At 51.8% G+C, this 22478-nt stretch overlaps 2 protein-coding genes across 3 annotated transcripts; one reads left to right on the forward strand and one right to left on the reverse strand.

Moving 5' to 3' along the window:
• Nucleotides 1–4296: 4296 nt before the first annotated feature.
• On the forward strand, nucleotides 4297–9887 carry Slc2a4 (solute carrier family 2 member 4). Its single transcript, XM_004638388.2, has 11 exons — nucleotides 4297–4531; nucleotides 5749–5865; nucleotides 5982–6154; nucleotides 6237–6361; nucleotides 6472–6587; nucleotides 6689–6851; nucleotides 6957–7144; nucleotides 7313–7417; nucleotides 7547–7648; nucleotides 8165–8368; nucleotides 8831–9887. The coding sequence occupies exons 1-11, from the start codon at nucleotides 4499–4501 to the stop codon at nucleotides 9032–9034; spliced, it is 1530 nt and encodes a 509-aa protein (XP_004638445.1). The 5' UTR covers nucleotides 4297–4498; the 3' UTR covers nucleotides 9035–9887.
• Nucleotides 9888–10484: 597 nt separating this feature from the next.
• Ybx2 (Y-box binding protein 2) lies at nucleotides 10485–16386 on the reverse strand. Of its 2 annotated transcripts, XM_004638389.2 has the most exons (9): nucleotides 15881–16386; nucleotides 15208–15271; nucleotides 13850–13883; nucleotides 12858–12947; nucleotides 12057–12338; nucleotides 11798–11901; nucleotides 11411–11588; nucleotides 10967–11051; nucleotides 10485–10863 (listed from the first exon to the last, which is right to left on the reverse strand). In XM_004638389.2, the coding sequence occupies exons 1-8, from the start codon at nucleotides 16155–16157 to the stop codon at nucleotides 11001–11003; spliced, it is 1080 nt and encodes a 359-aa protein (XP_004638446.1). In that variant the 5' UTR covers nucleotides 16158–16386; the 3' UTR covers nucleotides 10485–10863; nucleotides 10967–11000. The 2 variants fall into 2 exon arrangements, with proteins under 2 accessions (XP_004638446.1, XP_023578994.1); XM_023723226.1 differs by lacking the exon at nucleotides 10967–11051 and having other exon boundaries at nucleotides 10494–10863; nucleotides 15881–16385.
• Nucleotides 16387–22478: the final 6092 nt, after the last annotated feature.

The raw sequence follows: 22478 nt of genomic DNA on the forward strand, positions 1-22478 counted from the left end.
GTGTGTGTGTGTGACCAGCTCAGCCCACCAGGGGGTGGGGCTGGCTGGCATGTGGTGCTGGGGGATTGAACCGCGGTCCCTGTGCTTTGTCAAGCTTGTTCCAAGTAGGTGCTTTAGACCACTGAGCCATCTCGCCAGCCCCTAAATAAATAAATTTTATAAAATTTTTTTTAAAAAAGAAAAGCCATTCAGAGAGGCTGAGGCAGAAAGATCACAAGTTCAAAGTCATCCTGGGCTACGTAGTGAGCTCAAGACCAGCCTAAACTACATATCAAGACCCTATCTCATGCCATGCTGGCCCTGCCCCCAGGGCACGCTGAGACGTTGATTGAGACTGGGCACGCTGGTGCATGCCTGTAATCCCAGCACTTGGGAGGCTGTAAATAGGAGAATCACTGAGTCTGATCTAGTAGTGAGAGACCCTTTCCTAAAATACAGGAAAAAAAGACCTTATCTCAAACAAACAAACAAGAACATTAAAAACAAAAACGAAAAACAAGAAAAAAGTCTGTATATTATTATCATTATTATTATTTGCATTTGTATTTTAGTACAGGGTCTACAGGGTCTCACTATGTAGATCGGACTTGTAGTGATCCACCTGTTTTCAGTCTCCCAAGAGCTGGGATTACAGTGCAGGTTACCATACCCAGTCTCAATCAACAGCTCAGCATGTCCCAGAGGTGGGGCTGGCATGGCAGGCGGGAGATCAAACTCTGGCCACTGTGTCTGCCTAAGCAGGCACTTTAATCCACTGAGCTATTTGGCTGGCCCAAAAGTTTGTATGTTAAATGACCCATTTTTTGTTGGTCTGAGGCAGGATCTCTTTGTAGTGCAGGCTGGGTCTTGAGCTCTGCAACCCAAGGTGTCCTCAAACTCCAAGAGATCCTCCTGCCTCAGTCTCCCAATACCCATTCTTTAAACTACCTTGTCCCTTATATCTAGCCCTGTCTTTCTTGCTCTCTCTGATTTCAACTTCTCTGGACTGGAAACAACTAGAAGGATCCCTCCCCCCATATCAGAAAGCACCTGAATGAGAGCAGGGATGATGCATGTCCCAAGGGGAAGGACAGAACTTAGGGCTTGGACCCTAGTCTTACACCCTGCCAGCTTCACCAAGTCATGTGCCCCCAGAACACACCCCTTTCTACTCTCTTCTCTGCTGGCACCGTCTGCGTCTCCTTATCTGCTCCCTTCCCCTCTCCCTTTGTGCTATCTGGCATCCCTGGTCTTCCTTTCCCCTCTGCCATTTGCCCCTCTCCTCTCATTTCTGCTTATAAATGACTGCTACGCCCAACTGCTTCTGGGCCATCAGCCCCAGGCCCTCATTCCAGCCTCGCACTGTGTGCTTATTGAGCACCTTGCCCTGGGCTGTGTGCTGGAGATCCGGCAATAAGCAAGGTGACCCTTTGCCTTTGAGGCTGAGTTCCAGAAAGAAGAGAAGAATCTTCTCTTCATGTGTAATTCTAATAGACTACACATGAGGACACAGGGCTTTTGGGAAGAAACCCCAAGCAGTCTCAGTGAGCTCCTCTTTTGAAGGGTGAGCAGGAGCTCTCTGGCAATCTAGACTGTGTTTCAGGTATTAAAAAGTAGGGAAGCATAGGCCACAAGAGGAAAGGGTAAAAGGTGAGGAGGGATATAGATGAGAGAGAAAAGGCAGAAGGGTTTGAAATTGACAGCAAGGTTACAAAAGGACAGGTGTGGTGGCACACACCTGTAATCCCAGTACTTGGGAGGCTGAGGCAGGAGAATCACTGAGAGTTTAAGGCCAGATGGGCCACATAGTGAGTCCAGGCCAGCTGAATTACATGGGTCTTTCAAAACAAAAACAAAAAGACAGTGATTTCTGGAGGAGAATTATGGGATCAGACTCTTTTTTTTTTTTTTGGTACAGGGGATTGAATGGAGGGCTCCACATATTCTACAACTGAGCTACATCTCTGGCCATTCATTTGTTTGTGTTTTGAGGCAGGGTCTTGCTTTATAATGTAGACTGGCCTTGAACTCAGTGATCTTCTTGGCAGCCTCCCCAGCGCTGGGATTATAGGTGTGCACCACCACACTTGGTTTCCAGGCCCAGAAAGAAGAATCTTCTCTTCATGTGTAGTTCTGATAGACTAGACATGAGGACAGAGGGCTTGCATGCCAGGGAAAGTGGTATCAGGAATTGAACTCGGTACCTTGCACTTGCCAGGCAGGTGCTTATGCCACCGAGCTATCTCCCCAGCCCTATTTATTTTGAAGACAGGTAGCCTAATTACTCAGTCTAGGTATGAGTTTTTGATCCTCCTACTTCAGCCCTCCAGAGTGCTGGGGTTACAGGTTTGTGCCATCTTGCTCTGCTAAGATATTAGACTTTTGAAAATATCACTGTCTTTTTTTTTATGTATTTGGTACAGGGTCTCAAAACGCAGCTCGGACTTGCAGTGATCCTCCTGTTTTCAGCCTCCCCACCGCTGGGATTACAGGCACGTGCCACCCTGCCAGGATGCGTTTGCTGCTCAGCACACCCGGGTGTGGGGGCCAGCGCAGCATGCGGGACCAGGGATTGTCCGCTGAGCTATCTCACCAGCCCTCACTCTGTCCTCTTTTTAAGAAGAGGAAGAGGAAAAACAGTAAGACCACTCAAGTCATTATGGTTTACACTAACGTGGTAGTACTACAGCTGGAGAAAATAAGGTAAGAGGCAAAGGAAGTCAAAATACTAGCGTTGGGGAAGGGGTGCAGGGCAGGAGTCGAGCTGATTCCAGCACAGGGGTGACTGGGTGATTACTTCACTGGGCTAAGGTGGCCAGAAGGAGGTTTGGACACGTGAATCACGTAACAGCTCCATCTAAGCAGAAGCTGGACACCTGGAGCTGGAGTTCCTGAGAGGCTGGCTTTGGATACAACGAAGCCTTAGAAAAGTCGTTGGCGAACCCGGTCCAATCCGTGACTCCTTACTCTCCCGCCAGGTGGCACTGCAGCCCCGCACTTCTGGCATCCGCTTTCTGAGCTGCGTTCTTTCGGCGCTAGATTTACCGTGGATCTCCCGAGACGCCCCGACTCTAGGTCGCGTCCTCCCGCTGGGATTTAGTTAGGCATCCAAATCCTCCCGAGCAGGTTGTGGAGAGCGTGTTGTCCACGCGGCTCTCACATGCATGACGGCTCAGGGGCCCCGGGGCTGCTGGCGCGGTCTGGATGAGCACCTATCCCTGGGCTACCTCCAGGAACCAAGGGCCTCATAGGAAGTGCCCAGAGAAGCGAAATACGGAGAAGACAGAGCCATAGAAACAGATAACCAGATCCCTCGTGTAGTTTCCTGGCCTCCGGGGCCAACCTGGACCTGGAAGCAGATAGCAGAGGGGAAAGGAAGACCAGGGATACCAGATAGCACCAAGAGAGAAGGGCAGGGAGCAGGCAAGGAGAAGCCGATGGTGCCAGCAGAGGAGAGTAGAAAGGGGTGCGTTCTAGGAGCACATGACATGGTGAAGCTGGCGGGATGTAAGACTAGGGTCCAAGTCCTAAATTCTGTCCTTTCCCTTGGGACATTATTTATTTATTTATTTATTTATTTTCTGGTATTGGATGTGGAACTCAGGGCCTTCGCACTGTGCCTTTTTTTAGACAAGACCTCGCTAAGTCGCTAAGGCTGGGCTCAAACACTTGAGACCCTCCTGCCTCAGCCTCCCAGACTTCGGGGATTACAGGTGTGCACCACCCCGCCTTGTTTTCGCGGACTCTTTAAGGCTTCATCTCCCTGCCCTCCCCCGCCCAGGACAGGCCGGGACACCCGGGAGCTGACATTTGCCTGCGCCTAACGTGGGTGCTAAAAATAGCCTACCCGGGTTACTTCGGGGCATTGTGCCTCACCCACCCTCTCAGCGCGCGCGCTCTGTGTCACGCCTCCGGTGTTTTCCCCTTTCCCGGCAGCTATACCTGGCCCGTCCCCTCTTCTCTGTCCCCACCGTCCCAGCCGCGGCGTTAAGTTAGGGAGAAATTTCTGCCTCTGGGAAACTTGGCTTGTGGGCGGAGTCTTCGCACGTGGGTGGGCGGTACCTTTTGTTCCAAGGACACGGCTCTCTATTGCGGCTTGAAGCTGGCGGGAACCCGAAGGGCGTGTCTCGTCGTGCTCGGTGAGGGGGCGTGGCTTCACCTGCCAGCCCCACAAACTGGAGCCAAACTCAAACCCCAGGCTCAACCGAGGGCGTGGCCTCCTGGGGTGTGCGGGCTCCTGGCCAATGGGTGCACTGAAGGGCGTGGCCCGTGCGGGGCGGGAGTGAGGGGGCTCCTCGCGTCTTTTTCCCCGGCTGGGCTCCTGCAGATCCCCGAGAGCCCCGCTGCTCTCCGGCTCCGCGGCTTGTGGTCGGGAGGGTCCCACCACGCCCGCCCTCCGCACATCGCTCCGGGACCCTCGTAGTGGACTCGGCTTCTGCCCGCCAGGCTCGGGCCACAGACCCCCACCAGTCGCCTGTCATCATTGCAGTTCCTGCGTCTCCAGCTTTTCTAACTCAAGATGCCGTCGGGTTTCCAACAGATCGGCTCTGAAGTAGGATTCATCATGTGGGGGCGGGACGGAGGCACAGATCCTCTTTTCCTGGGCTGGGGTCGTGCTTGAGGTCAGGTAGGGGCGGTCCCTGCGCAGGCGCAGGGTGTGCGAGTGGGGGTTATCTATTTATACCCGCTCAGGATAACCCGTGACTATGAGTCCAGTCCCACCAACAGGCAGAGTGGGTATAGGGGGACTTTACAGGGCCCTGGGTTCAGCTGGATTCTACAGAATCCAAAATTCGTCCTTTTCTATGCACGGGACTCTGGACCGCTCTATCTAGATAGGATTGGGAGGGATCCAGGCGGACCTGGCTCTCCTGAAGCTGTCGTCTGTCCCAGCTCGCCCAGTGTTTCGAGGACCCAGGATCTATGTGGGCCCCACCCCCATTCCTGGAGGTCCTCCAGGACGCTGAACTTTCTTCGTGGGTGGAGGGACCAAGGGGAGTGTCCCCCCTCCCCTAGCTCAAGTTTCCGAAGGGAGACAGTCTGTGCCGCCAGCGAGCAGCCACCACTGTCACCGCCCCTCACACCACCATCCCTCCCTCTTCCCCTGGGCATGACTCTTCCTGGCAAAACCTGATGCACGGACCCCCACTGTATGCCAGAGCTTAGAAAGGGAGACTAGGCCAGCATGGAGACATAGAAGGCCACTCCTGGATAAATGACCTGGGTGTCCTTTATAGAATTGCCCTTCTTGGGCCTGTTGGGAGTCTCCTGAAGCTGGTTGAGAGAACCCCCAGAGGGGAGGGAGAACAGTAGCCAATGATAATAATGCACTTGTCAGTTTATAAAAACAGCACTGTCTGGGATACAGTTAATATTTGCTTTGATTTTTACAACACTGACAAGCAGACATCGCCCCATCTCAGAGAACAGGAGACAGGCTCACAATCGGGAAGTGACTTGCCCAAGGTCACACAAATCTAAGGCAGTCCCAAGGTCACAGAGGAATTTTGAGGCATAGGTCTTCAAGCATTACTCTGTGTTTGGGACTCAAACATCCAGTTTCTCCTCTGTGCCCCGGTTTCTGTTGCGTTCCGTGTGGTCCTGTTTACAATGAGATCCCTGTACAATTCCTAATATGGCCCAGTTTCTGTAACCCGGCATGTTGGATGGAGCCCAGCATCTTCAGGCTCCCACTGGGCGGGAGCTCCTGGAGGAAGGGAAGAAAGCATGATTCATGTGCCATGCATCTCTCTACTTCTGCCTGTATAGGATGGGGAACCCCCTCAGCAGCAAATGACTGGGACCCTGGTCCTTGCTGTATTCTCAGCTGTGCTTGGCTCCCTGCAGTTTGGCTATAACATTGGGGTCATCAATGCCCCGCAAAAGGTGAGGAGCCTGCAAATGGCAGGGCAGGGATGCCCCAGCAAGGAAGACAGAGGACCCCTGGGACGGTGGGAAGGGAAGGAGGAAAATCATTTCTGTGCTGTCTCCCCAACCCCCAGGTGATTGAACAGAGCTACAATGAGACCTGGCTGGGGAGGCAGGGGCCTGAGGGACCTGGCTCCATCCCACCAGGCACGCTCACCACCCTCTGGGCTCTCTCCGTGGCCATATTCTCTGTAGGTGGCATGATTTCCTCCTTCCTCATTGGCATCCTGTCTCAGTGGCTAGGAAGGTATGGGGCCTAAGGGCAGGGATGAGGAGTAGAAGCTGAAGCATAGGTGCTCTGACACAGCCTTACTCTGTCTCCCCACCAGGAAAAGGGCTATGCTGGCCAACAATGTTCTTGCAGTGCTGGGGGGCACCCTCATGGGCCTGGCCAAAGCCACTGCCTCCTATGAGATCCTCATTCTTGGACGATTCCTCATTGGTGCTTACTCAGGTACCCATGGACACCACAGCTCTCCTCTTGTGCCTTGCTATCCACCATGCCTGGGCTTCTGGATGGGACTGGGTCAGCTGAGCTCAGCTTTTCTTCTTGCTCTTACCCAGGGCTAACATCTGGGCTGGTGCCCATGTATGTGGGAGAAATCGCCCCCACTCACCTTCGGGGAGCCTTGGGGACACTCAATCAACTGGCCATCGTCATTGGCATTCTGATAGCCCAGGTGACTGGTCCTGGCCTTGTGGGGGCTAGGTAAGGGTTGAAGTGGACCTTCAGAGTGACAGGCCTAAATCAACTGCCCTCCTTCCTAACTTCCTCTCACAGGTGCTGGGCTTGGAGACCATGCTGGGCACTGCCACCTTATGGCCACTGCTCTTGGGAATCACAGTGCTGCCTGCCCTCCTGCAGCTGGTGCTGCTACCCTTCTGCCCTGAGAGCCCCCGCTACCTCTACATCATCCGGAACCTGGAGGGGCCTGCCCGAAAGAGTGAGCTCTCACCTTGCATCTAGCCCAGGCCTAAGCCTCCACCCCATCTTGTTAGTACTTGGCCTCTTCTCAGGGCCCCTCAGGCCTGACCCTCCCCACCCCCAGGTCTGAAGCGCCTGACGGGCTGGGCCGATGTGTCTGATGTGTTGGCTGAGCTGAAGGATGAGAAGCGAAAGCTGGAGCGTGAGCGGCCACTGTCTCTGCTCCAGCTTCTGGGCAGCCACACCCACCGGCAGCCCCTGGTCATTGCAATTGTGCTGCAGCTGAGCCAGCAGCTCTCTGGCATCAATGCCGTACGTATGGCGCAGGCTTCAGGCTGGGCATGGGGCAGACAGCAGCCCAGGGGAGGGGAGAAAGAAGCAGGCCCCCTTCATTAACACTCAGGGCCAGTCCAGCTTGGTGTTATGGGAGTGGAGATCAGGACGTCCTTGCCATCACCTTTCCTTCTCCCTCACCTCTAGGTCTTCTATTATTCAACCAGCATCTTTGAGTCAGCAGGGGTGCAGCAGCCAGCCTATGCCACCATAGGAGCTGGCGTGGTCAACACCGTCTTCACCTTGATCTCGGTAACTGCTCACCTCTGGAATGGCCTGTGCAACCAGCATCCCTGGGTGTCCTAGAATTCCTACTCCTGACTCTCCCCTCCTACGTCATTCATCCTGAAGGCCCCCGCTAAGCCCTGACTCTCCCGACAGGTGTTCCTGGTGGAGCGGGCCGGGCGCCGGACACTCCATCTCCTGGGCCTGGCAGGCATGTGTGCCTGCGCCATCTTGATGACTGTGGCTCTGCTTCTTCTGGTGAGGCCTGGGGCTTGGGAGACAACAGCAGTCATGCCCATAGGGGTGGCCCCAGAGTCAGCCAGGGCCACACCTTAGCACACATGCCTTCAAACCTGGGGCTATGCTGGGAACATGGGCGCATGGCTCTAGAGGCAAAAAGAACTATGATCTCTGCTCCTGAGGGATATAGGCTGCACTGAGGCTGGCTTCCAGAGATTGCTATAGCCCAAGTCCAGTACCCAGGACAGAAAGGCCCTGTCAAGCCTCAAGGGTAGTAATTCCTAAGGAGCAAGTCCTAGAGCTAATAGGGAAATCTACCATCAGGGACATAAGAGATCGGAATGTTACCTCCGCCTTGGGTCTGTTTACGGTAGCCAGCAGACTGTCAGAGCTCAGAAATGCTCCAGGGCCTGTTCTAGCCCAGGGTAGCGGGTCCCCTACAAGCTACTGAGAAGGATAGATTTTAGTTTTCTGGGTTCCTGAAAGATCCAGAAAGGCCTGAATGGATCCCCACCCTCCCTACTTGGTACCTAGGAGCGAGTTCCAGCCATGAGCTATGTCTCCATCGTGGCCATCTTTGGCTTTGTGGCTTTCTTTGAAATTGGCCCTGGCCCCATCCCCTGGTTCATCGTGGCCGAGCTATTCAGCCAAGGACCTCGGCCGGCAGCCATGGCTCTGGCTGGTTTCTCCAACTGGACATGCAACTTCGTCATCGGCATGGGTTTCCAGTATGTTGCGGTAGGTCCTCTGCCCCAATCTCCCAGTAGAGGCCACAGAGGGGCCCGTTTGATTTCTAGTCAGGAACCTCCCACCCAGACATCTGGTCTTTGGATCACTATGGAATCAAAGAAGGGGGTGGAAATGGATTGAATGGCAACAGAGGTGTCTTTGAAAGAAAGCAGTGGAGTAACTTAGACCAGGAATAAAGTAATACATTTCATGTGAATACTACCAATGGCTGGGAATCTATTCTGAGTGCAGTAACTCAGAATGGTAAAGTGGGAAGAAACTGAAGGAGAGGTGCAGTTCAAAAAAAAAAAAAAATCCTCTTTTCAGTCTAAATTCTTGTTTCTGGTCATTTCAAGGGAGCCACCTGCTTTCTACAGTATTCCCAGCTCCCTCTGAGGGTCTTTAGTTCCTGACATCAATCCTTCCCTCTCCACCCTACTCTGTCAACACCTCTTTCTCCACCTGTCCCAGGATGCTATGGGACCCTACGTCTTCCTTCTATTTGCGGTTCTCCTGCTTGGCTTCTTCATCTTCACCTTCTTAAAAGTGCCAGAAACCCGAGGCCGGACGTTTGACCAGATTTCAGCCGCCTTCCGTCGGACACCCTCTCTTTTAGAGCAGGAGGTGAAACCCAGCACGGAACTTGAATACTTAGGGCCAGATGAGAACGACTGAGGGGCAAGGCCAGGGTGAGAGCCAGCTATCTCCACCCAAGACCCCTCCTCTCCTCTGCAGCACTTTAACCCTTTCTTCCCATTACTTCCAGGGTGGAGAAAACCCTACAGCCTGGGAGAATTGGGAAGCTGAAGGAAAGGGTGGTCTGAGCACCCCCCTCATTCCCCCTTGTGTGATTCTCTTGGATTATTTATATGTCATGGTTAGGCTGTGGCCACTGGGATGGGCCATTGTCCCTTTTCTTCCTACCCCCACCTAGACACCAGAATAGTTTTATCCCTCTAGAGAAGGGGGATTGCAGGAGTAGAGGTTGTCGACTTGCTTTTTTAGTGGGACAAATGGAGGCAGAGAGCAAGACATGAGGTCAAGTTTCCTACCACCTTGGACTCTTCCTGCAATTTGGCACTTTCACCAAATTCTTGCCACATAGCCTCTGGGTGAAGGGGCTTCTGTCTTGACCCCCTCCAGGGCAAAGGACAAACCCTCCCAAATCTAGCCTCTCCTCTCTTCCTGCCAACTCAGCTTTCTGGGGTGAGAGGGAACACAATAGCATGTACTTACATGTGGCAAGAGGGACAGCAGGCGTCCGCCTCTAGACTTAGGGCCTTATCTCAGCTACTCCTGCCAAGTGGAGGCCCCAGCTCTTTCCTCTACTCCCATGCTGGAAGGGTACCACAGGCTTTTGACCAACTAAGGGCAAAAGGGGAATTGAAAGGCTGCCTGTAAACATTAGCTGGGAAAAGCCTTTGGATATTTTTGTATGTGTTTGAAGAAGGAGTAGGGAGCAAAAACCAAAGGGCTACTGTTTTAAATGTGTATATATAGATTCATTGATAAAGTCACTGAATGAAGACAAGTGTCCTGTCGTGAAGGCACTGGAGGACGGGCCGAGTCAAGGACCATAACCTCGCCTACCCATCCTCTTCTGTCCTGCCTCTGCCTGAGGCCTCAGAATTCTCTAGTCTGAACACCCATCGTTCATCCCCCAGTTTGTTGCTATGCACTGACAACAGTAAATGCTCAATACATTAGCTGCAAGTGCAGGGCCCTGCAGCGGAGTGCCATCCCAGTTTAACAAGCAGGGACAGTGAATCTCAGTGGTGAAGGTTCATGTCAAAGCTGCACAGCGGGCTGGTGAGATGGCTCAGTGGTCTAAAGCACCTACTTAGAACAAGCTAAGCAAAGCACAGGGACCGCGGTTCAATCCCCCAGCACCACATGCCAGCCCGCCCCACCCCCTGGTGGGCTGAGCTGGCCATACACACACTAAATAAATAAATATTTTTTAAAAAAAACAAAAAACTGCACAGCTAGGGAAGCTGAGCAAGGAGTCCAGACCAGCCCTGCCACTGCTCATCCCCCACTCCCTACCCCACCTTTGGTCTGCAGTTCTGAACTGAGTTACCAGTATTCCCCAATCCTCTAAAACAGAAAAGAGGCAGAGACCAAGACAAGAAAGCCCGTTTTTGTTTTTACTGGAGGCTCAGGTGGCACATGACAGTTCACTAAATGGCTTCAGAGGTACGGGTGAAGAGGAAACAAAAAATAAACTGGAGTGGGAAAAACAACCAGGAGGTAAGAGCTGGCTGGTTCCTTCTCAGCCTGACTTAGGGTGGGAGTTCACGCCTCTGAACAATAAGGACGGATCCTTTTCTTTAGCCCTTGGTAGGGAAGAGGGGAAAAAAAAAAAAAAAGCAAAAACAAAAGGCTTTTGCTTTAGCCCTCCTGAGTCTCAAAGAAAAGGGGAAAAGCCAGTATTTTGATGACATGAATTACGGAAAGGGGGCAGGAGAGTGCTGGGTAGGTCAGTTGGAAAAACTGGCAGATACCTACGAGAGCAAAAGAAATGGACAAATTGTAAGTGATAGCTTATCACCATAACCCAGTCCCCCGCCTTCTTGGCCACCCACCCTGAGAGGAGCAATCACACACCAGATGGTAGCTCTGGGTGTCCTTTGAGTTGGAATCACTCCAGTATGGTGGTGGTCGAGTCCCCACTGTTGATGGGGGCTGAGTTCTAAAGAGAAGAGTGGTGGCCAATTGAGGCTATTGTACCCTAGAGCTTCCAAACCTGCCTTTAATTTTCCCCTTCCTGCTCTACCAGTTGCTACAGTTCATAATTAGCTGGTACTGCAGCTCCAAGCAGAAATGGAGGTAGGTTCTGGGGGGCGGGGGCAATGATGTGGTTTGACTGCCTCTGGAGTTTCATGGTGTATATTGTGCTTGCTAGGGTGGACCCAGCAGACTACAGAGGGGCAGAGCCATTGGAGGGGTGGAACAAAACAGAGTAAGAAAGGAAAGGATAAGAAAGGGGAATGTGGATCCAGTCTTTCATCCCATTCCCAAAGAATTTTATAGATACCCCAAGATCCTTACCTCTGGGGCTGTGGGCTGCCGGGGGCCAGGAGGTTGCTGCCGTCGCCGCTGGAAGTAGGGGCGGTTTCGTGGGCGCTGAGGCTCAGGCCGGGAACCATCAGTGGGGCCTTGGCTGGCCTTGGTCTCACCATCTCCACCTTCTGTGGTGGGCTGTTGGGGTGGCCTGGGGCGGAAAGGCCTAGGGGACACAGGGGCCCTGAAGAGACCAGGGAGCCCAGGAAAGACCACCTCTCTCCTCAGGGCTTCCCCAACTTTCCCAGACCCACTAGTCCTGCTTCTCTCTGGCACCTCTCACTATGAGCCCCAGGTTCTTAGCACTGTTCCCTTGCACTGGGGCTCACAGCAGGACAGTGAAGAGGAAGGCAGAGCTGCAGAAGGGAGCCTTACCTTCGGTACCTGGGCCGGAATCTGGGCGGTGGCACCCGGTCATCTCCCTGCTGTTGGTCCCCCTCCAGTTGAGCTGTCTCTTTGGGGTCTACACCATCAGTGCCCTGAAAATGCACAAAGGCCTGGGTGGACACCCCCATCAGCTGTCCCAAGGCCCAGGTTCTTTCCAGCACTTAACTCTATTCCCTTTGATCTCTGCCTTTGCCAACTCCCACTTCTGAGATCTTGGGTAGCTGGCTCCCAAGCAGCTTCCTCTCACCTCTATAGGCTGCTGCTGGTTGGGGGGCCGAGGGCCTCGCACAAACCGTCGTCGATAGAAGAAAGGTGGTGGGCGCCGTCGTCTGGGTCGCTGCCCGGAGTCTTCAGCTCGTTCTCCTTCACTGCCCGGTTCTGTCCCAGAGGGAGCCTCTGCCACCATGGGTGGTGGGGCAGCTGGGCGAGGCCGGGGGATGAATCGGCGGAACCTACGTCGATTAGGAGCATAGCGGCTACCCTTCACAGGCACCCCTCCAGGCCCAGTTACATTGGCAGCTTCTGCACCCTGGAGAGGAGAAGGTGGTGCAGTGAGAACTCTCCCAACAAATGTACATCCCCAAACTTCTAGAATCATTAGAATATCATTCTTATTCCAGCCCAAAATCCCTTGTCCAGCTTTCCTATGATTTAACTATGACTTCTTTCTCCACTTCCCAAAGTGGGCGATGGAGTTTGTATCCATCTGGGGAGACGGTTTCCCTTTTGAAATAATTCTATAGTCTCCCAGAGTTGAAAGACTGTGGGGGAGGTAGAGAAAGAAGGCTGGAAGTCACTGTCCATCTTTCATTCCAGATGGCTAATATGGGGGTGGGACTTCATGTACTTGGTGAACTCTACAAAGAAATTCAGGCACTACTCACTGGTGACAGGGACATATTCTAAAGGACATCCAGATGAGAACACAATAATCCTATTCCCACAACCACAGGGAGATTTGACCCCAGGAGGGTCAAAGCCTGGGCCGACCTTCCCACCACCCTCCCACAAGCCTGGCCAACTCTGTCCTCCATAGCAGGACCCAAACCTTCTCTCCTTCCACGACATCAAACTCCACAGTCTCCCCATCGCCAACGCTGCGCAGAAACTTCCTGGGGTTGTTTCTTTTTATAGCTGTCTGGTTGAGGGAAAGGCCATGAGAAAGGTGAGGGCAGCAAGACTGGAAATCTCTCTCACCCCTGCTTTTGTCCACCACCCAAGTCCATTCTTTTACTTAGGGTCCATGGCTGGAGGGAAGAGCACAAAAATGGTCAAGGTTCAGCAGGAAAGGGGCCAGAATTATAGCTCAGTGGTAGAGCGCTTGCCTAATATGCACAAAGCACTAGATCTGAACCCCAGCACCACCAAAACAAAGAGTAGGGGAAACGTCACAAACCAGGGGGTTGGAAATCCACTGTGAAGTTTCACTGTCCCCAGGATGCACTCCCATCCTCCCTTACCCCTGAGGGAGGCAAGAAAGAGGAACTCAAAAAGTAGGTAAGTCATAGGTTGAAAAGTAGGTAAAACGTGTGCTCCTTACCTCAGTCCCACTGAGAGCTCTTTCCACCAGAGCAGTGGTTCTCAAACTAGCACATCAGAGTCACCTGGGAGCTTGTTGAATCAGTGCCCGGCCCAAAGTCTGATTGATTCGGTGGCTTGGGGCAGGGCTTGAGAATTTGTAGTCAGGTGATGCTGCTGATGGTGCAGGGACCACATTTTGAGAACCACTGTACCCAACATTCTCTGGCATGTGTTCTTTCCCTCAGAAACCTCTCATCCCTTCCTATGGTGTTAACAGGTCCTAGTAGGTAGTGAGTGCGCCATATCCAGGGGTCAACACACAGTTCTGACAGAGCATGTTGATAATTCAACACAAGTGGGCCTAATGGTAGGTGATATCAGCTCCTGAGGCAGCTGTTTCTGCATGGGTAGGATGTTGTTGTAAAAGCCAAAGAAACATAGTGTGTAGCCAAGGGTAGTGGCAAAGTCCTTGAAAGAGAGGGCCAATTCCTCCCCTCAGGAAGCCATCCTAGCTCTTACCTGGTGTACAAAGACATCTTCCTTGGTGTCATTCCTGCAGAACAGGATGGGTCATTAAGAGGGTATCTTTGGTAAGGCACTCAGCTCCACTGAGGCCTCCCTGGCTGGGTGGGCCCATCCTCTCCAGCATTTGTTACCTGGGGGTAGACAGGACCCCCAGAAGGCAGGATAAAGTATATTTAAGCCCTCAGTGAAAACCCTGGTCTTCGTGAGGAAAGGGCGGAGGCAGAAGGCAAAGGCACCTTGAAGGAGGTGAGGCAGCTCTTTACCTGCCAAGTGTTCCACCTTCTACCCCAGGGCACTTTAGAACCTGCTGGTGCTGGGCACAGCTGTCCCTGGCCAACACCTCCTCTTCTGCTAACCTTATGGGATTGGAAAATTCCACCTTCTCCTTCCTTCTCGTTTTTAAGGAGAAAGAAAGGAGGGACAGGGGGCCAGAACAATTTTGAGAGGGGACAGTATGTTAGGAACTTGCTCCAAACAGCCACAGAACCTTATATTCTCAGCTTGGAAATGAACCCAAGTGTCAGGCTCCCTCTTGACATGCAGAGGAACCAAGGATGAGAGAAGAAAATACCACTGTCTATTGCTACCTTGCCTATTACTTTGGTTTATCCCAGAATCCCAATCAAGCAGGAAAGAGAAAAGACACTCTTCACAGGAAGCACCTTTCCCAGAACAAATGTTGTAGCTTTAAATGCACTTGAATCCGTACAAAGGTCAGCCTGCTAAGAGGCAACCAGGCCTCCCAGGAGGGCTTGGCTGGGCAGGGTGCCCAGCCTGGGGAAGGCCCCATTGGGAGAGACCTGGCTCTAGTTAGGATTCATCACTACAGCCTCTCCCAAGCTGGGAGGTGAGGGGCAGTCTCTGGCTGGGCTAGCTCTCTCCCCACTACCCCCAGGCCAGCCTTAGTCTCAGCAGGTGGGGGATTCAAATGAGCCATAGCTCTTTAAGGGAGATGAGTCAAGGGTGTAGTGAGTGCTGCCCTTTACAGAAAACCACTGAACATTCCACCCCAGTGCCCTGTGGTGGGAGAACCCCATAAGTCTGCCCCAAAGACACAGAAAAACTGAAAATAATAAAGCTATTCCAGAAAGCCAGAGAAAGGTGGGGAAGGTTGGAGCCAGGTTCGTCAAGTTCCAAGATCAATCCTGTGCTGCCCTTGAAGATGTAGAGACCGTGTCACTCTTGCCACTAAGCACACATTTGCACCGTGGTTAAAAGACTTTCAACCAGCGTCAGCTGGACAGTGCAACCACATGCCGTGGCAGCGTAGAGATGAGAGTGGGAAGCCGTCCAGTCCCACGGGTCAGGTGAGAAGATACCCATCCTTTCCCCCTCCCCGGGCCTTTGGATACCTGTTGATGAAGCCGTAACCATTCCGGACGTTGAACCATTTGACAGTGCCCAGGACTTGGATTGCTGCCAGGCAGAGATGCAGTGGGGACAGTGAGATGAGGGAAGAGATGCAACTGGACTGAGTTGTTATACACTCCAAAATCTACCCTACCTATTAAGCTTACTTTCAAGCCAATGAGGTTTTACTAATAACTTTGAAGTATTATCCCAGTTCTACCAAACAGAATTACCCACAGGGGGAAAGGGGTCTTGGGCTTTTCAAAACTACAGCATGTTCTTCGCAGCTTAAATATCCAGGCAGGCCCTTTACCAAAACTTAACACTCACCTGGCCCCGGAGTGCCACCCTCAGGCCATAACTCAGAACTTTTCTAGCCCTCCCGATGAAAGGGTCCCAAGGGCACCTGCTCCGCAGGCTCAAAGGATTACCTACTGCTCATTCAAGGAGGACAAGTCTGTGGTCTGGGGGCGTGGCCGGACGCTGAGGGCTCCAGCTGTACCCCAAGGCCTCAGCTGGACCTGCCGGCCCCGCCCTCCAGCCCAGGAAAGCACCAGGAGAATCCGCTTGGCCCAGCAGCTTCCATCTCAGCCTGAGCGCCTCCCGCTCCACGGACCGCCGCCCCTCGCCCCCACCCCTCCCCCACCACCCGCCGGACGCGCGCCCCGCCCTCACCCAGCACCGGCTTGTCCGCCTGACTCCGGGCTGGGGGCGCGGGGGTCCCTGAGGCTGCCGTTGTAGGGTTGCCAGGGGTGCGGGAGCCCGGCGCCGTGGCGGTCCCAGCAGCAGGGCCTGAGGCGGCTACGCCCCCGCCGCCGCCTGCTCCGCTGCCTGATTTCTGCGGTTCTCCCGCGGGCACCGGTACCACTACCGCTACCACCCCTGTCGCCGTCGCGGGCACCGTCGCCGCGGGGGCCGCTGTAGCCACCACCGCCGCTTCCGCCTCACTCATCCCGCCGGGTCCAGTACCGGCCCCCGCTGCCACCACCTCCGCCGCCACCGCCACCGCCCGGGCCCCTCCCCCTGGCTCGCGGTCCCGCCGCCCCGCACGGTCCTCGCGCCCAGAGCCTCGTTAGCACGCCTGCAGCGGGTCCCCGGCCTAGGCCAATCGCAGCCCGCCGCTGCGTCGCGCGAAGGCCCCGCCTCCCGACCACAGGCCAATCCTCGCCAAGCAGACGGTGCCTCCCGGACTTCGCACCGCAGCGGAGGCCCCAGACCGCCGCCGCGTAAGTACACCTGGGCCCCGCCCCTCTCGTGTCACGTGATGGCACCAGGCGCAACCAATTGGACGATGACTCCTTTCCCCTCCCCCCTCCCCTTTTCCACCGGCCGCGGGAAATCAAACGGGCTGGTCGCGCTTCAACTGCCACCTGGCCTCTGCGCGAAAGCGAGGAGCCTTAGGCGTGGTTTCCAGGTTGCTCCTGACGACCCTAGGGGCGAAGTCAGCAGCCTCAGCCCTGGCCCCACTCGTTCTACCTTCCAGATCGATCTGCTCATCCACTACCTTCTCCCAGCCACCGCAATTCTTGGGACCTTCTCCCTTGAGATCGTCTCCATCGCCGGGGCTGCGGCATAGGCCCGCAACAAGCTGGGAAGCGCCCCAGAACGATTTTTCCCAGCTCACAGTTGCTCTAAAGCAGCGACCCTTCGTTTTTCATTTTTAAATGATCTCATGGCGGTGCTAGTTAGATCTAATTAACTAGGCTGAAATCGCGTGCAACTTTTAAATTTTGGGTGTAAAGGCTGGAACCTTCTGCATGCGAGGCAAGTGCAGTCCTGAGCTCTCAGCCCAGCCTGTTTTGTTTCTGAGATAAAATTAAATACAGTACACAACATTTCTCCGTGTCGTAAAAGGTCTTCATACTGAGCTACTTCTCTGGCCAAACTCACCAAGTAGCTAAATTATGCAGGCTGGGTTTAAACTTGGGTTCCTCCTGCCTCAGCCTCTTAGAGTTTCGGAATTAGTAGTGTACACCACCACACCTAGCTCTTTGCTCCTATAGCTAACATTCTAACCAAAATATATGTTCCCCTTAGCCCAGAAAGTTCTCTCTAGCTTCTTCCAGGCAATCTCAACCCTCCCCTCCATCAGCCACCTCTGTACTGTCTCCTTACCTAACACTGAGCACTCAGGGGAGGGAGTGCCTTGGCACTTGGAGGGTGCGCTTTAAACAGAGGAAACTTTGTATCTGTTAGGGTGGTCCTCAAGGATAGGTTTATATAGCTCTTCTTACTGTATGTATAGCCTTGCATTCTCTTATCATACTTTTCTTATTGCTTTTTGACAATAGGAAACGATTGTAACTATTTGCTTATTTATTTTACACTTGCACCTCACATTACGCTGTAAATTCCACATCAAAGAACCTTGTAGTTTTTACCTGACGCCTGGAACAGTACACAGTGCTCAATATTTATTTATAGCTTGTGGTACTGGGAATGGAACCCCGTGCTTCACGTATGCTGGGCAAGCGCTCTGCCAGAGTTAACCCCCAGCTCCTCTTTTTTAATACTTGAATTTTTTGAGGACGAATCTCACTAAATTGCCCAGGCTGGCGTGGAGTTTGCGATCGTCCTGTTTTAGCCTCCAGAATAGCTGGGATTACAAATGTGCACTACTCCCGTGGCTCAACAGGCGTGGGATAAATGAATGGCCCACGATCCACAGAGAAGACTGAGGCCTCCGGTGAAGTTTGAGTCGGGTTTTGGGCGATCAGAGAAGTCTGGAAGCCCCAACTCTACCTTCCGAAAATAATGAGGTCCCAGAAGTTGCTTCTCTTGATGGCCACCTCCTCCCACTGGGATGGCAAGCGGCGCTGGACAGTGTGTATTTTTAATCAAGACAGGGCGCCCCCACGTCTCGCAGAGTCTCGGGGCTTGCGCTTTCCCAGCACGCAAGTCCGCAGCCGCGCCTCTCCCGGTGCCGGCGCGCCCTCTGCCGGCCGCTGCTGGAGGCCGCCGGGTAGCGCTCCGGGCCTGGGCTTGAACCGCTACCTAGAGCCCCGCCGACCCCAGTGAGCTGAGGGTTCTGATTTCCAGGGCTTCGGACACAGTGAACAGAGAAAAGACAAGAAAACAACTAAATCGTTAGGAGGCGCTGAAAAGGATACAGAAATGGCCATTACTTCTTTAGGCTGTTAAGGATCGGTTTACCTAGAAGCCAGGCTGGGGGAAGGGGAGCCTGGCCAGGTGTAGACCAGTTAGGGGTCGGGGTGAAAGAAGAGGCCGCTCATAGAAATGGAGGTGAAATTAAGAAAATGTCAGAAGTGCAGAGGAGTGCATATTGCAGGGAACGGTAACTGGAATCAGGTACTCTTATGCTTGCCAGGGAAGCACTTACTCCACTGAGCCATCTCCCCACCCCCTAGTTACTCTCTTGACCTGTAGAACAATGAGCAAAGGCTGCTGAGAGATACGATGAATTGGCTATTCAGTTGAAGAGTTTGTGCATGCCATTTTCCAGTTTTTCTGTTTCATTGTTTGTTATTTAGTTTCTTTCTTTCTTTTTCTTTTCTTTTCTTTCTTTCTTTTCTTTTCTTTTTTTTTTTTTTTTTTTTTTTTTTGTGGCACCAGGGATTGAACTTAGGTCCTTGTGCTTGCCAGACAAGCGCTTATTCCACTGAACTGTCTCCCCAGTCTTTCTCTCCTCCTCCTCCTCCTCCTCCTCTTCTCCTCTTCCTCCTCCTCCTCTTCCTCCTCCTCCTCCTCTTCCTCTTCTCCTCTTCTTCTTCTCCTCTTCCTTCTCTTCCTCCTCCTCTTCCTCCTCCTCTTTCTCCTTCTCCTCCTTCTTCTTCTTCTCTATGCTGCTGAGCTAAATTCCCAGCCCTACTGCCCTACTTTCATATTATTTATTTATTTATGCATTTATTTATTTTTAGACAGGGTTTCACTATGTAGCTCAGCCTAGCTTCAAATTCACAGAGATCCTCCTGCCTCAGCCTCCACATGTGTTGGGATTACAAATCTCTTTCTCTCTGTCTGTCTCTGTCTCTGTCTGTCTCTGTCTGTCTCTGTCTCTCTGTCTCTCTCTCTCTCTCTGTCTCTCTCTCTCTCTCTCTCATTTTAATTACTTTTTTTTTTTCACTGTTGGGGATTGGACCTATCTGCACATGCCGAGCACACCCTCCCCTCACTGAGCTACATCTCCAGCACTAAACTGTTTTAGTATTTTAAAGTACAATAGACAACAAAGGCTCTGCCTTTGGCATTAACTCTCTTTGCTCCCAGCCATCTGAAGTTGTCTCACCTGTCTGTACTCATTATTGAGCTGAAACAAAAATCCTGCCTCAGGGTTTGCCCAGTGCATTCCCATTACTTTAACATCAAATTTCTGGAAAATCAGTCGTTGCTGTCATTTCTACTTCCTCAACTTTCTCACATACCACCAAGCCAACTCTTGTTTCCGGCCCCACTACTCTACTGAGGCTGCTTAGCAGTGGCCCACTACCTGTTCCCAGCTGGGACATCAGTGGATGGCTTTTGGTGCTTTTGACTACATCAGGGAGACTGTGCCTGTCACAGCTTCTGTACTTAACCCAACTATCACCTCCTTTTGTAGCTTGTTCTTCACAAACCACTGTATTTTTTTTTTTTTTGTGACCATCTCAGCCCACCCTGAGGGTGTGGCCGGCATGGCATGTGGTGAGGGGGAGCAAACCTTGGTCCCTAGGCTTGCTGAAGCTTGCCTAAGAGGCACTTTAGACTGCTGAGATACCTTGCTGGCTCCAGCCCCTATATTTCTGGGACTCTATTCTTACTCTCCCCTGGCTTTGGTAACTACATTCTTTTTAAAAATTAAATTAATCAGGGGCCTGGCTCTAGCTCAGTTCTTTAAGTGGCTGCTTCCACAAAGCTGTCAGCCTCAGCTTATTCTAGTTCGATCCCCACAACCCTCCAGCCAGCCAAAAGTGCCCTGAAGGCATTGGAGGAGCAAAAAAAAATAAAAAAATAAATCCTTAAAAATTAAATTAATCAAGGCCCGGGAAGATAGCTCAGTAGAATAAGCACTTACCTAGCAAGCCCAGGCTGAGTTCAATCCCTGGGACCCCCCAAAAAAATAATAATTAAATTAAATTAATCAAAAAAATGTTTTGAGACAGAGTCTTGTTCTGAATTTCAGACTGAACTTGAATTCACTCCATAGCCCAGGCTGGTCTTGAGCTTGTGCCTCAGCCTCCTGAATGCTGGTAGTATAGGCTTGTAGCACCATGTATAGCTGGTAGCAACTTTCTGATGGCTCTCAGGGTCTGAGCCTCGCCTACCTCCTCCCAGACACTGAGCCTAGCACTTTCTTTTTCTTTTCTTTTTTTTTTTTCCCTCCCTTCTCAGTGAGTTAGGTTGTCACTTCTTGCCCACCAAGGGTCATCTTTTTGTGCCCATTCCCCACTTGTAGAACAGTCTCCCCAAAATGCCCAGGCTTAGCACTTAGCATAGCAAAGATGAACACGTGTAATATCCAATTTTTTTTTTTTTTTGGTGGTACCAGGGATCAAACTCAGGATCTTGTGCTTGCCAGGCAGGCACTTATTCCACTGAGCTATCTCCCTAGCCCTCAATATCCAATTTAAATCACATTTGAAAGAGCTTTTAAAAGACAATATTATCTCTGTCTCAGAGTACCATGCAGTTGCCCAGCAGCTTTCCCCTCCAACTTTGTGGCTGTCCAAATCAGTTCCCTGTCATTTTTCTCAGCTGCCAGGGGGTGTACACCTGCAGCCTCCTCGTTCTCTCTCATTCCTAGCCACCGTCACTTCCACCCTCCCCTTTGCAGGCTCAGCTAGCACTCCGCCAAATACTTGACCTTCTCTCCACCCTGTACCTCTGGGTCCCATCTGCTGTATCAGATATCATTACTTGCCACCCACTTCTTGGAACTTCTTTGCTATCTTTTCCTACTACCTAGTGATGATGGTAAGAACAGTCATTCACAAGCATTCACTGTGCACCACGCAGTGTATGAAGTGAGAAGATATATATATATATATATATATATATATATATATATATATAGAGAGAGAGAGAGAGAGAGAGAGAGAGAGAGAGAGAGACATTGGTCATTTAGACCCTACTGCAATCCTAGGGAGTGGGCACTATTAATGTCATCCCATTTCACAGAGAAGGACACTGAGGTAGATTGAAATTAAGTCACCTGGCTGAAGTTACACAGCCAGGCCAGGAACAAGCCAGCTGGGATGCAAATACAGATGAATATAACTCCGGCTTCTAAATTAGCAGCCTGCATTGCCTGTCATTTTCTTCCACAATCCCTTAGCCTCATGGCCCCTTTAGATCTTTCCATGTGTCAAACTTGTGCTAAATGTTTGAAAGTTCCAGCATTCAGGAAAGATGTTGGCAGCTGCCCTGTTACCTATTGCAATAGATGTGGTTTTGCCTCTGTTCCTCTACCTCTATGTATGTGGCAGATAGAATAGACAGTTTTATTCTCATAGTGCACACCCATACATTATCCAACTAAGATGTCACCATCTCATGACACTTTCTCTGTATGTCTGACTTCATATACAGTTTTTTTGTTTTTTGGGGGTTTTTTTTGGCAGAACCGGGGATTGAACTCTGGTCCCTGTGCTTGCGAGGCAAGTGCTTATTCCACTGAGCTATCTCCCCAGCCCCTGCAGTTTTTTTTTTATTGTTGTTGTTTTATTTTCTTCTAAATGATACTGAGGATTGAACCCAAGTCCTTCTGCATGTACAAGAGCTCTACCACTGAGCTACATCCTCAACCTTTTCCCCGTTTTTAAAAATGTATTTTAAGAGAGCTGTGCTAAGTTTCCCAGGCTGGTCTTGAACTTTTTTCTTTTTGTAATAATTATATGGTACTTTTAATTATAATTTGATACTTTCGAAGTACAGGAAGATACTTACATTGAGTTATAGGTATATATGCATAACAATAATCAACAAGTTTAAGTTCTATTTCTTCAAATGTAGATATCCTGGGGTTCAGTCACAGGCACCACTTGCTGTGCCAGCCTCACCCCTGGGTGTGCTGAGCTGGTGACTGAGATGGGGCATGGTGCCTCATGTCTATAATCCCAGTGCTGGGGAGGCTGAAAACGAGGATCACTATCAGTCTGAGCATAATGGCCCCGCCCCAGGGGCTTGCTGAGATGGCAATTGGTACTGGGTGTGGTGGCCCGCTCCTGTAATCCCAGCTCTTGGGAGGCTGTAAACAGGTAGGTCACTAGTAGTCTGATCTAGTAGTGAGACCCTGAACACCTGGTAGACCCTTCTCTAAAAAAATAAAAAAATTATT

This window comes from Octodon degus, unplaced genomic scaffold, assembly GCF_000260255.1.
Source record: "Octodon degus isolate 3935 unplaced genomic scaffold, OctDeg1.0 scaffold00098, whole genome shotgun sequence".
In the NCBI taxonomy this organism is placed as follows: Eukaryota; Metazoa; Chordata; class Mammalia; order Rodentia; family Octodontidae; genus Octodon; species Octodon degus.

What these genes read in the sequence shown, in the direction of transcription:
- Slc2a4 (XM_004638388.2), top strand. Translation starts at nt 4,499, where the DNA reads ATGCCGTCGGGTTTCCAACAGATCGGCTCTGAA. An exon ending in TCATCAATGCCCCGCAAAAG is followed by an intron (nt 5,866 to 5,981) that starts GTGAGGAGCCTG and finishes CCCAACCCCCAG; the next exon opens with GTGATTGAACAGAGCTACAA. An exon ending in CTGTCTCAGTGGCTAGGAAG is followed by an intron (nt 6,155 to 6,236) that starts GTATGGGGCCTA and finishes TCTCCCCACCAG; the next exon opens with GAAAAGGGCTATGCTGGCCA.
- Ybx2 (XM_004638389.2), bottom strand. Translation starts at nt 16,157, where the DNA reads ATGAGTGAGGCGGAAGCGGCGGTGGTGGCTACAGCGGCCCCCGCGGCG. An exon ending in GGTTACGGCTTCATCAACAG is followed by an intron (nt 13,884 to 15,207) that starts GTATCCAAAGGC and finishes CCTGTTCTGCAG; the next exon opens with GAATGACACCAAGGAAGATG. An exon ending in TTCCGGCCCAGGTACCGAAG is followed by an intron (nt 11,589 to 11,797) that starts GTAAGGCTCCCT and finishes TGTGTCCCCTAG; the next exon opens with GCCTTTCCGCCCCAGGCCAC.